General features: G+C 31.0%; 2 protein-coding genes across 2 annotated transcripts; both read right to left on the bottom strand.

Moving 5' to 3' along the window:
* Window positions 1–5,073: 5,073 nt before the first annotated feature.
* Window positions 5,074–8,489, bottom strand: LOC149898176 (uncharacterized). The gene is made up of 3 exons (XM_090115304.1): window positions 8,287–8,489; window positions 7,552–7,807; window positions 5,074–6,002 (listed from the first exon to the last, which is right to left on the bottom strand). The coding sequence occupies exons 1-3, from the start codon at window positions 8,422–8,424 to the stop codon at window positions 5,656–5,658; spliced, it is 741 nt and encodes a 246-aa protein (XP_089971430.1). The 5' UTR covers window positions 8,425–8,489; the 3' UTR covers window positions 5,074–5,655.
* A 262-nt stretch (window positions 8,490–8,751) lies between these two features.
* LOC149898175 (uncharacterized) lies at window positions 8,752–10,125 on the bottom strand. The gene is made up of 3 exons (XM_090115305.1): window positions 9,979–10,125; window positions 9,546–9,798; window positions 8,752–9,212 (listed from the first exon to the last, which is right to left on the bottom strand). Exons 1-3 carry the CDS (start codon window positions 10,108–10,110, stop codon window positions 8,863–8,865), a joined length of 735 nt encoding a protein of 244 aa, XP_089971431.1. The 5' UTR covers window positions 10,111–10,125; the 3' UTR covers window positions 8,752–8,862.
* Between the last annotated feature and the right edge of the window lie 2,745 nt (window positions 10,126–12,870).

The following is a 12,870-nucleotide window of genomic DNA, read 5'->3' as shown; positions in this document are numbered from 1 at the left end:
AATCGAATAAACGGCTATAATATAGCTTTTTGCGAGTCAAAAGCGCTAGAGATCGATCGAATACCATTAAAATACCTAGATTTTTCTACAATTGCGTATTCTATTATACTTAAGAATGTTTAATAAAAACAACATAACAACGAATCAATAACAAACATCTTACCAATGTCAAGTTTGTATTTCTATTGTTACACAATAGCTGAGCTAAAAATAAAGAACTTTCCCATGGGATAGATAACCTTGTGTGAAAGTATTGTAATACAATATTATGTAATTATATGCATAATATTATAGTAATGGTTTGGTCGTTATTGTAATAGGTACAACGAGTTCGAAGGTGACAAAAGGAATTCAGGAATAAATTAATATAATACAGGTACATTGAACATTATAATACATAAACACCTTTTCATTAAAATTTCATATAATCTTGTAAACTGTAAACAAAAATATGATCCGTAACATAATAAATTGCTTGCGATTCAGCGCATTATTTTTATAGGATAGTTTTGAAAATGTGGGCTCCGTCTACTTGCACAGTTTTCGCAAATCCCAATTAAAAATAACCATTTAAAAAAAACTATATTTTTAACCTTACCCTACTTGACTTAAGAAGAACTTCAATAATATACAATCAATGCAAAACTTGAAAGTAAACAGTCTAAAAGGTCAATGCAAGGCCTCTGTGAATATAAATTGTTACACAATTGAAGTGTATATTCCTCAGGTCATTCACATTATCTCTAGAAGTTCAAGTTTCTGTTTAAAATTGCAATATAAGAATGACGTATTTTTTCCCATTGTTATGTCAAAGGGAAAGAAATGACAGGTTAAATGCCGGCTAATACGGTTATTTTTTTATCTAGAGGCTTCTTTCAATGCAGTACTGATTTTGTTTTCTAATATTCATTTTTGCTCATGAATTTAAGCTATTTAAGGTTTCTATTTGGTCACCATAAGAAGTGCTAAAATTCAAACTCAAACATTTAATTCTTCAAAAACAAATTACGATAATTATACATCATTGATAACAAACCCCTAAATTCAGTTTTTCTATTTCCTTATAATAAAATTTAAGGACAAGCATAGGTACAAAGACAACAGAGCACCTTATAACAAAACTCTAAATTAGTTCAGTTGTGAGCTATGGTAAAGTTTTAACAAATTCTCACAAGGGTAAAGAAGGTCTTTGCCAAAGTGCGTAAAGGAAAAAAAAACTAAGTAATTATTTTATTAAGTCATTACTTATCTTTAAAAATATGGACGCTATTTAGGCATACAGGCATGATTAAAATTTCCGATGTATTTAAAGGAACCTTTTGAATTCCACAATTCATAATATTTTATTAACTAGTCAATGATTCAGTTTTTACCTCAAAAGCTCAAAAAATCATTTTTTATTACAGCGCCATCTAGCGGCACGAGATTGAAACACGTAAGTTTCACAACTGCAAAAGTTGTTCCAGTGCCAAGTTCATTAGCATTACGAGTCGCTAGCGCAAGTCGACCGTGATCTTTCTCGTGGCAGTAGGATTATGCAAGTTCAAGAACTGAAGAACTGTTTATGAATGAAATAGTAAGGGTTAATTCGAATGAAGAATGTTGGAACTTTCGGCCCTCCATAAAGCTATTTTATACTAGTATCCTAGTAATATTATGAATGCAAAGTTTGTGAGGATGAATCCACTCAAAACAGTTGATCGGAACGCACATTTTGGATATGTTAAAGTATGAATAAAAGGATTAGATCTGCATACAATTTAGCAAATAATATTATTTGGTTGCGTCGAGATAAACCGTGAACTCCAAATAAGGTAGAAGTTGGTACTGCATAATATGAATAAGTGGCAATTTAAAGTGAGGGGATTATATTATTATTTAGAAAGAAAATTTTAATATTAAATTGAAAAGTTAAATCTAACATAGACTTGATGACAAAATAAGATTAGCAGTAAGGAGTTGTGAAATACTAATTACCTCATACTAAAGTAACTTAATTTCGTTAAAATATATAATTAACTACAATTTCAGCAACTTCTATTTTCGTAGAGCCTATAGAATTAAAATAGCATTGTCTTCGATGGCCTTGAAATCGAGTTTATAAAAAGGAGAAAGCTTTCTTCCGCGCTTGCGCAAGATGTTATTGCGTTGAGAATTTTTTAGGCGCTTATTTATATTTTATTGCACGCCTCATAAGCGAAGCGTTGAGGTGGGTACTACTGTCACTTCGCGCAAAACATCTGATTTTTCAAACTTAAAATGTCTTTATGTATCATACATTGCACTTGTAAGATAATACATACACACACATATTAAGAAAAAACACTATTTTTAACGTTCATGATATTTTTGATGTCATTTTTGTTATTTAAACTAGTTAAAAAACAGTTTAAAAAAGTTCTGTCTTGGACGTCCGTGTGTCTGTATGTGCGGATCCTTTTTCTTGTTAACACGATAGCGACCGAAATACTTTACTAATCGAGTCTTTTTTTTTCTCTTACGCTTGAGTATGCTCAGGAATAGAACCCTTTCATTTTTCAGGGTCTGATTCGATGTGGTTTAATTGTTATTAAATAAACAAAAATAATAATTAATAAATATTTATTTAAAAAAAATATGAGGCGTGCACTTTTGGATTTTCCAAATTATTTATTTATTTATTTATGATTTACAGCTTTTGAGATGAATAAGTACTAAGCTACGCCAATTAAAAGGTACACCAATAGGTAGTAAAAATAGTATACGTATGTGAAAATAATATTATACTAATATTATTAATGAATAATAGTATGTCTAAAATGCTCCATGCTTGTCCATCAAAGCTTGCGCGAAACAAAAAAAAGACGAGGAAAGCCGTTGTAGAAAGACAACCATATTGTTAAAAAACTTTATAATAACACACATTAAGTATGTTATTACTATCTTATCCTAACCTACTAATATTATAAATGCGAAAGTTTGTGAGAATGAATGTATGTGTATGTGTGTGTACGTTTGTTACTCTTTACGATAAAACTGCTGAACCGATTACAATGAAATTTCCTTTAATTTAATTTCTCTCCGTACGTCTGGTTGTCTGGAAGAAATCGCTGCATAGCGATAAGACCGCCAATTGTTTGAATGTATTCCTAGGTTAAGTTTTATTGTAACTTTCAATAGCAAGCAATAAAGAATTAATAAATAAAATAAATAAATAAATGAAATTTAGCACACATAATAGAGAGTGAGTTGGATTAAAACATAGAATAGGTTTTATCCCGGAAATCCTACAGGAACGGGAATTATGCGCGTTTTTCTTTGAAAACGCGGGCGAAGCCGCGGGCTTAAAAGCTAGTTATCTTCTATTAATTGAATTGTGTGTCCGTATTAATGACATTCATAATAGCAAAGTGTTTGAAATAGTGAAATGTTGTAGCTTTTCATCTTGTCTTTATTAAGGAGGATCCAGGAAAAAATTATCCTATAAGTACTAATACAGTAAAATAATTTAAATAAAATGGTCAAGTAGTTCTTCGTTCGAGTTGAATCTTCACAAACAAACAACATATCAAATTAAAAAATATTTATTCATTGTTAAGTTTTCCTAAATTTTCCAATCTTCTGGGACCTTTCATAAGTTTTCCTTCTATGTCTTCATGTGTAAAAACAAGCTTATTTTTTACAATGAGTGAAAAAAAAATTGCAACATTTGGAATATTGCCATAACGTTTTCTGTAACAGTCTGGTTTTTAAAGCTTAATATTTTTTATATAATACTAGCGGTCCGCCCCGGCTTCGCCCGTGGTACATATTTACGTTTTCTCTACATAAGAACCATCCTCGTACTTCAAGGAATATAATAAAAAAAGAATTATCGAAATCGGTTCAGCCGTTCTCGAGTTATGCGCTTATCAACACATTTTGCGATTCATTTTTATAGATATAAGATTATAAGTTTAATATGTTATTCGATTCGATGCAGTACCGACATATTATTAGCAGCCCGAATTTAATCGATTAGGGTCATGTTGTTTCTACTTTGAGTAAACGCAGAAAGTTCATTTTCTCAGAAAATTGTAATTTACGATCACAAAGTTTTTTTTTTTTTAATTTGGGTATGGTGAAATTTCTGTATGTTCATTGAAAATTTCCACTCTTAGTACTTAAAAGTTAATTTATTTGAAAGTCGGGTTCTTTTAGATGTTTTTTCAATAGCATTTTGCAAGTGTGTTAATATTATATTGTTGTAAACTTTTTAGTCGTACAATATAACTACACAATAATATAAACAAAGTCACTTCCCACTGTACGTCCATCTCAATGGTTAGATCTTTAAAATAAAGTTAAGCTTTTTTAATTAAGTATTTAAGATAGAGTTAGTCAAGAGATAGATTTTTGTATGTGATTTTTTAAATTTTAGAGAAAGCGGGCAATGCCGCAAGTTAGTGAAAATAAAATAAAAACTTATAAATATTTTTAAATAAACCAATGAAAAGAAAACAATTATGAAGGTTATAATCAGCTGCTAATTGTTATATTACATTCGTATTTTGAGATTAGCGGATTCTAAAACGCTTCTGAAATAAATTTAGCCATGCATGTTGAGTTTAAATGATTATTTTTCCGACCCAAATATCGACCAATAGAATTGCACCATTCGACGTCACGTGGTACAACCTACATGGTATTATACTGATAATTTTTTGAAAATTTTCTCTGGTAAGTGACGTCAAACGTAGGTTGAATTCAATTGTGAAATTATTGGCCGACATTTGGGACGGAAAAATAATCCCCCGAATACCACACGAGCTTCGAAATTAGTCTCAAGTCACGAGCTTCAAATAAGTCGTCAAGTTTTTCAGGAAAAATCAAAATCAAGTTTTTTAACCTGAAAAACTTGACTCCTTCATTTGTTTGCGAACGAACCTATCGGAAAATGCCCGATAATTTTGAAGCTCTTGTGGTATTATAAGTGAATATTCAAATGTAAAGTCATGTGGGAATTAAACTCCATTTTTACAATTTATTGGATATTTTTTCTATTTTTTACTGTTTGTGTGAAACATTAGGTGATGAAAAAATAAAAAATAAAAATATTTTTCAATTATGCAGTTTATTTATGACTATTGAAATACAAACACACAATAAATAGTCCACATTCATATCTCGTGATACACGATACTGTGTTGCTAGAACAATCATAAAAACAAATAAAAATAAAAAGAGATCAAGACAAGAATATACATAAATATTTACAAAAAATAAACCTAAAAAATATAAAAATACATAAGAATATTACGTATAAAGTCAAAAAGATATAAGATATTCTCAATATATAAATATAGAAATTATAACATATTAAAAAGTAAATAGATATTATAATATGATACGATACGCTAAAATATAGAGCGATAAATATTTATAACAATAAATAGCAGAAATAATAAATAAATACTCATATAAATAATACAAAAATCATACATACAAAACAATACATAGCATAAAAATACACAATAAAGAAATACTATATAAAAAAAGAATATATATCACAAATACGATTCAAAAAACAACAAAAAATGCGCAAAGAAAATAAAACGAGAAACATCAATGGAATCGGAATCACACGCATACAAATAAATTACCAGTCACACGTCTTAACTCAAACTATTTGGTAGATTACTGCTGGTACGCGGAGTAGGCCAGGTTGTTGGCCTCAGTCCGGGACCTGGACCAGCCTTGCTCCCATCCACCGTGAACTGGAGGGTGCTCCTCATGAGCGACCCATGTGTGCTCCTCTTGGCTTGCATGCTTCTTGGCAAGGATGAGGGCCTTGACGATAGCAATGACCTTGGCGATGAAAGCGATCTTGGCGAGCACAGCCAGCTTGAAGAGAGATGCAGCGATGACCAATAAGGCGAGGACAACCAAAGCGACAGCCTTCACTTTAGCCAAGATAGCTAAGGGGATGAGGAGCTTGAGCTTCTTCTTGAGCTGCTTCTTCTTCTTGCCACGGCCTTCTTCGGCTGTTGACAAAAGATGTAATTAAATATAAGTTGTCAATTAGAACTGTCATGCAAAATTAGACAGCGAGTTTAATTAATCATGTTTAATTTGAACCCAATCTTAGATAATCTAATAAGAAGTCATATCGTCTCAAGTATTATAGTTGTATCAGTAAAGTTAATTTATAAATCACCTTAAAAAAATCTCAAACATTAATCTATAGGTCTTATAAAATCAGGTACCATATGGGAGCCAGATAAATCTACAATAGCTTTAAACGATCTAGTTAAGTTAGATCTTAATCGTAATTAACCTGACGCATGACATATATTCGCGTGAGAAGGAAAAATTATAAGAATGGTGAAATTGGAAGACTCACTAACACAGATACGAACAATGTCGGCAATTAATGACAAGGTGTTGATCACAAGTATGTCAAAGCTTTCATATTACTTTGTACTATGGAACGTGACTTTACTAATCGATATTCGATAAAGCCATACGGCATGCATCATAAATCATGAATAGGATAAAATCTATTTGTTGTAGGATGAACTGCACAAAGAAAACTGATTTGCCTGAAAGATTCGATTCAAATGTTGATTTTATTTAAATTTTCTGAAGTAATACGATAACCATATCAAATGTCAATCCTATTTTAAGTGCTGAGCTTGTTTATCAAAGGAAATAATCAATTATTTAGTTTCTGAATACTCTGTTCACTTATTTACAATTTTTAAAACGATAATAGTCACAAACAGCAAAATGTAAAACTTGAATAAAATTTTCAACAACAAAAAAGTATATCACACTTGGTATATACCGTTCGGTCAGCACAATAATTAGTGAAGTTCTTTCATATAAAAACTGGTGAAATTTTTAAATCCAAAAACCAGTCTTGTTGACACACTTTTTATCCCCATGCCGTATTTCACTCTTACGCAATCTCACAACGGGATATTTATCACCATTTCTCTTATTAATATTTGACCCTTGATATTGCTATTGGCGATTTATCGAAAGTTTTTTATTTTAAAACTTCTTGATAGTTTCAATAATATCATTTTGGTGATCAGATTTTATCCATTTTTACGTCCAAATGTTTTCCTTCTCTTGAATAGTATAATGATAGCCCATAAGACAATTAACTTTTAGTAATAAAATATTATAGAGTCACTTTATCTCTATCATCTTTTAAATATTTTGAATAAGTTTCATTAACATACAAAGGTTTAAGTAATTCTTGTTTTTAACAAAAAAGTAAAAGCTATGGTGAATATAAGTGGCCAATTTAAATAATTTACATATAACAAAATTAATATTAACATTACTTATAATAAAACTTCTTTGCTTTCTTTTTTAGGTTAACTTTTTCTTTATCTTATCAAATAACTGGATTTTCTATTTTTATTGCTAAACTTACTAAAAATATAACATGTAGTACTTAAAGTATCAAAAAAGCATATTGTTTCTAGTTACGTGCGATACCATTCACAAAATTTGCAAGTATCACTTCTAAAACTTTCCATCCATTCTCTCTAACATAATTGACTTCAAAAAAGTACGTACCACCATCAATAGACCTGGATTCTTCTTCCTCATCGTCGCTTCCAGCAAAGCTGACCTCTAGGTCACTCTTTTGCAGCAAATCTGTGGTGCTCTCCCAAAGTCTTTCAGTCAGTTGCTTGTTCCTGATCTCAGGTTCAGTAGATAACGCCTCCAAGCTCCTGGACTCCCGTGGACCGTTGTTGTAAATTGTAAGACCGTCAATGATATTCAATTTGCGAACTGTGCCTAATCTTTCGGCTGCCTTCCATGCGTGTTCCTGGAAATAAATTATTGTATCAAGGTTTGTGACTTATGGTTTTTAATTCACTGGTAAATTTGGAAAAAAATGTAGCTTTCGTTGAAGCTATAACTTTAAAATATATCAATCCATTTTTTAATATATCATGCATTTAATATATTTAATTCTTAATTTTAAAATTATATGATAAATAGAATTTTAAATTAAAAAAAATATCAATTTATTATTGAAGATTGAGAAATATGATTTAAAATTAAATCACTGCCATGCACTAGTTTTATTGCATGCAAAATCCAAAAGTATTGACATCATATCTTCCGGCAGAATCTCGATATTAAATTGATCTAAATCAATCCATAACGATTTTCAGTACAGGTACAATGCACGAGTGTATCAAAACAACGATTAAAATCTCGAATGAAATTGATTACAATCGCGTTGTAATGCACTAAATTATCACAATGCACTTAAATCCTCGTAAACACAATCACTATTACCTTCAGGCACAAGTTCAAATCACTGCTCATACAATTCACAAAATTGCTAGCAACCAAACGCATAACCGAATCCTCCTGAGCTATAGGCCCAGAATACGCGGTCGCCACCACACCGAGCAATATCAAAACGGTCTTCATTTTACTTTTATTTTTAAAGGTCCACGTCCTTTAGCGAAACGAAATCGACTGTGTGAACAGCTTGATTGGTAAGAGTTTTTTATCTAAATTGTCCCCACTTCTCTGTTTCGACATTAACATTTTAAAGTAATTGATGCCATATGAAGCCTGAGAAGACGTTATGCCGAAGTGAATGACATAGTTATTTCCATATAATTTAAAATGTTACTACTATACTTCTTTCTTTGATAAGTTCAAGCATTAATGGAGCAAGAATTTAATAATTTTTTATTATTAAAATATTTTGTGGTATTAAATTATTATCTGGCACATAATTAAAAAACGATATAAATTGATTAATAGTTTATTGTAATAAATAAATAAATTACTTTGAGGTACTTTTTCGAGACGAACATTCATTCATAAATACATTCACACACACATTCACACGTTATTCATTTAGTTCGTAAGTTGTCCAGCGTAGGCCATGCTCTGGGCATCGTTGACCTTTCTGCTCCAGCCCTGTGCTGGTTCGTAGGAGTATCCAGGGTGTTCCTCTGTATGCGCAGGAGCGAAGGAGATTGCTCCACCAGATGAGTGGTCTTTGTTATTCTTTGACAGAAGTCTTCGGATTAGGGAAATGGCGTTGACAGCGAATGCAATCTTGCCGAGGAACACAGCCTTGACAGCAACGAAGGCGATGATACCAAGGAAGAGCGGGATGAGCGCGGCCATTTTCAGTTTCAAGAGGAGGAGGATGGGGAGGAGCTGCTTGAGCTTCTTCTTGTTCTTCTTCTTCTTTCCACGGCCTGGAAATTTAAAACAATTTGTTAAATAATAATTAGACTTCAGTACAAGTAGCGTCATAAATTGATGGACTTAAAGTAACATGCAATTTAGATGAATTCTCTATTTTTACATTTTCAGCTTTACAATGCAATATGTATTGATTGTTGTTAGAAATTTCAAAAAGGGAGTGATTATAACTCAACACAACAGTTTATTGGCATTAGTGTCGTGTAGAATTCTTAGGACTATACTTAATAAACTTTTATTATATGTGTCATGTATATTACGAATAATTTCAGTTTATGTAGTAAACATATATGAAGTATTATGTGAATCATATCAATGTACAATACCTTCTTCATCTAATCCCCTCGATTCTCCGGAGTCGTCCGACAAACGCAACTGCAGTACGTGATTGTCCAAGAAATCTCCAACATTTTCGACGATCCTCTCTTCTAGCTGTGATTCTCTTTCTTTGGGATCAGCAGATAATTGCTCGTAGCTCCTGGCTGATCGCACTGATCCAGTATTGATCAGGGTCAGACCTTCTAGAAGGTTCACATCTTTAGTGATAGCCAGTTTTTCCGTCAGTTTCAATGCCTTTTCCTGTAACAATGATAACGTTTTAATTTATAGTATACAAGATTGGTTATCGATTACACTACATGTCAGATATATTCAAGAGTGAATTGGAAGAATACACTTTGAATTTGTGTCTAATAATTTGTCGCACTGATTATTTTAAGTGTAAGCACTGCACGTTCACAATCACAAAACACTATTCACCTTCAAGCACAACGATGTATCATTGTCGATACATTCCGATACTGCACCAACGATATTTTCACCGACTCCATATTCCACTGGGCTACTATGCACCAGAGCCAAAACGGCTAAACTGGCAATTATCTTCCACATATTTTGTATTGTGTTAAAACACTACAGAACACTTCAAGATCCAATGATGGAGATGTTATGATATCATCCCAAAATTGTCATGGAATTTATCCTTTGTCCCCCCACTAGTGTTCGTACAATGACGTAAAATATGTGTGCACTGTTTGACAACTTACGCTAACTGATGAGACTCCATACATAAGGATAAGTAGAAAAATAAATATTGGATAGAAAGCGAAGTGTGTTCACAACGAAATAAATACGCACTCTTATGTCGGTGTAAATGAAACGAAAGAAAAAGTGTGATTGTTTGATTTTTCGTACCTATGTACTAAACACCATAAAGTAGCTACAAGCGGAAATACCACTTAGCACATACGTAATAGGAGCTACAATGTACGAATATAAGAGTGGTGTATGAACAAAAACTCGTAATGTAGTGTCAATTTGGCACATTCTTCGACTGTCAATCCAACTTTAAAGTGTCTATAATTGTATGCTGATTATAACTTATAATTTGACCTCTGATTATTGAAATTCATCTAGGTACCAGTTCTTCAATGAGATTTTTGATATGCTCACTGCTCAATTTTGATAAAAATGTATTTTTTAATTTTTTGCTAAAAAGCAGTATTTTTAATATTATTTTATTTACATAAAATTGAATAGCACACTGTTGAATAAACATGTCTAATTTTATATGTAGCTATTTTTTTAATCACAATTTTTGGGTCACGTTAGACTATAGTAAAACCGGTAAAGTCACTTTTATGGTTAGAAAATGAACTTTCTGCGGAGTGTCACTGTCCATTTCTACGAAATTTTTCTATACGTCACATTTATACATTTTTTTAACAAAATTGTTCATATACTTAAATCCTTATCATTCTTCTTCTGATCATTCATTGAAAAACATTTTAAACTTCAGGATTCATCTTCAGCATTATCCAATTATGTCTTTTAGTAATTAATCAAATTATTTGAATTTTTTTTAAGGAATAGATACAATTTTCAAAAAAAAATTAGGTAATCAAACTAACGAATATTGTGTTATTATATAAACGTATATATGTAATTTGTATCAGAATCACATTTACTGTCGATAGGAAACCATAAAAATGATTTAATTGCATTCGAAATTTAAGTATATTATGTAATTAAGTGAAAGTTTATAAAATTCATGTTCGTTGAAAAATTTGCAATTTCCTTCAATATTACGATTTTTTAAATTGACTCGAAAAGCTTTTAAAGAAGAGACCGTTTAAAAAATAATCAATATTCATTTTGTGAATGAAATTTGTAATCATTGTGGCATAAGATTTACGTTACATCGTCAAGTGTGGACACTTTCACTCTTTCTGAAATATATTCATGAAGAACCACTGAGTGACCACAAAACTGACTTACAGTCTATCATAATAATGTATTATCATATATAAATGCTGTATAATTCAATTGATTTGAATGACAATTCAATTCATTCATCAATATCCAATGAGGAATAGAGTAGGAGTAATTGAATTATTTCGATTATTTTTAATATGAAGAGAAATCTGCTACAATTCATATTGTTTATAATACGTTCTTTCAAGCTTTTGAAATTATACTATACTAGCTTTTCGCTCGCGTTTTCAAAGGAAAACCCGCATAGTGTCCGTTCCAGTGGGATTTCCGGGATAAAACCTATCCTATGTGTTAATCCAATTGGATTAACACATAGGATAGGATTAAATTTATTCTTATGACATTATAATCGGTTCAGTAGTTAATGCGTGAAAACCATACATACATACATACATACAAACCTTTCCTCTTTATAATATTAGTATAGATAGGTGTATAACTTTACAGTTTTCGTATTATAATAATATGATATCTACATAAACAATAATTGTAAAGAACCAATCAAATAAAATCGTAAAATCGTTTTCTACGTTTCTATATATTATGCGTATGCGCTTTTAGGAGACATACTCATTAATATTAATATAGTTCTAAAAATCATACATTTATAGCGCGTACATTATTACCTAGAAAAAGTGAATTAAAAAAAAGTTTGCAATACAAGCCTCATTGTAAAGAATTTGCCCAAACGTTATCAGATTCGCCGACAAGCAGAAATGTTAGGAATGTTGATATTATGCAAATACGGATCCTTCTTCTGTATAAATAAAATTTCTCTGTTGGCCTTAAACAAGATGCCATAGATATAACCTTTTCACAAATCGTTTTGCAACAATTAGAATGTTTCCTTAATATGGGATGTATATCAACATAATTACTACCTATATATCATTTAAAACTTATTTTTTATTAATTTTGCCTCGTAATAGAGCGATTTTATATAATATGAACAAATTAGGTCAGCACAGTTGACCTTGTTAAACTGAAACTTTTTTTTACCTAACAAGTGGTCAAACCCACGACCTTTGTCTTGTTAAGTTGACGATAAAGTTATTGTAATCTCTATCTGCTTGATAATTAAACATTTATTATTGCTTGCTTTTCAAATTAAAAGACTGAAGAAAATTAAGGTGAAAAGAAGTAAAAAAAATCAATACAATACTAACTTTATAATATGCATAGTATAAATACTTATATCTTATTATGTTCTCCAATGTGTGTGTAACAACACACACATTGTTACATTTACAATAAATGAAAATTCATATGCTTAATGCAACGATTTGTTTTACTTACTATTTATGGTATATACAATATAAATAAATAAACTAATATTATAAATGCGAAAGTTTGTGAGGATGTGTGTGTGTTTGTTAC

This window comes from Colias eurytheme, chromosome 23, assembly GCF_061535395.1.
Source record: "Colias eurytheme isolate Ceu_HAF_F1 chromosome 23, ilColEury1 Martin Lab GWU primary, whole genome shotgun sequence".
NCBI classification, from domain to species: Eukaryota; Metazoa; Arthropoda; class Insecta; order Lepidoptera; family Pieridae; genus Colias; species Colias eurytheme.
The sequence above is the reverse complement of the archived record's forward strand: the minus strand, read 5'-3'. Positions and strand labels throughout refer to the sequence as shown.

Bases quoted from the DNA above. Each gene is read 5' to 3' on its own strand.
- LOC149898176 (XM_090115304.1), bottom strand. From the start codon at position 8,424: ATGAAGACCGTTTTGATATTGCTCGGTGTGGTGGCGACCGCGTATTCT. The intron at 7,808-8,286 runs GTAATAGTGATT...ATTTATTTCCAG, and splicing joins ATTTGAACTTGTGCCTGAAG to GAACACGCATGGAAGGCAGC. The intron at 6,003-7,551 runs GTACGTACTTTT...TTTTGTCAACAG, and splicing joins ATCCAGGTCTATTGATGGTG to CCGAAGAAGGCCGTGGCAAG.
- LOC149898175 (XM_090115305.1), bottom strand. From the start codon at position 10,110: ATGTGGAAGATAATTGCCAGTTTAGCCGTTTTGGCTCTGGTGCATAGT. The intron at 9,799-9,978 runs GTGAATAGTGTT...TCATTGTTACAG, and splicing joins ATACATCGTTGTGCTTGAAG to GAAAAGGCATTGAAACTGAC. The intron at 9,213-9,545 runs GTATTGTACATT...TTAAATTTCCAG, and splicing joins GAGGGGATTAGATGAAGAAG to GCCGTGGAAAGAAGAAGAAG.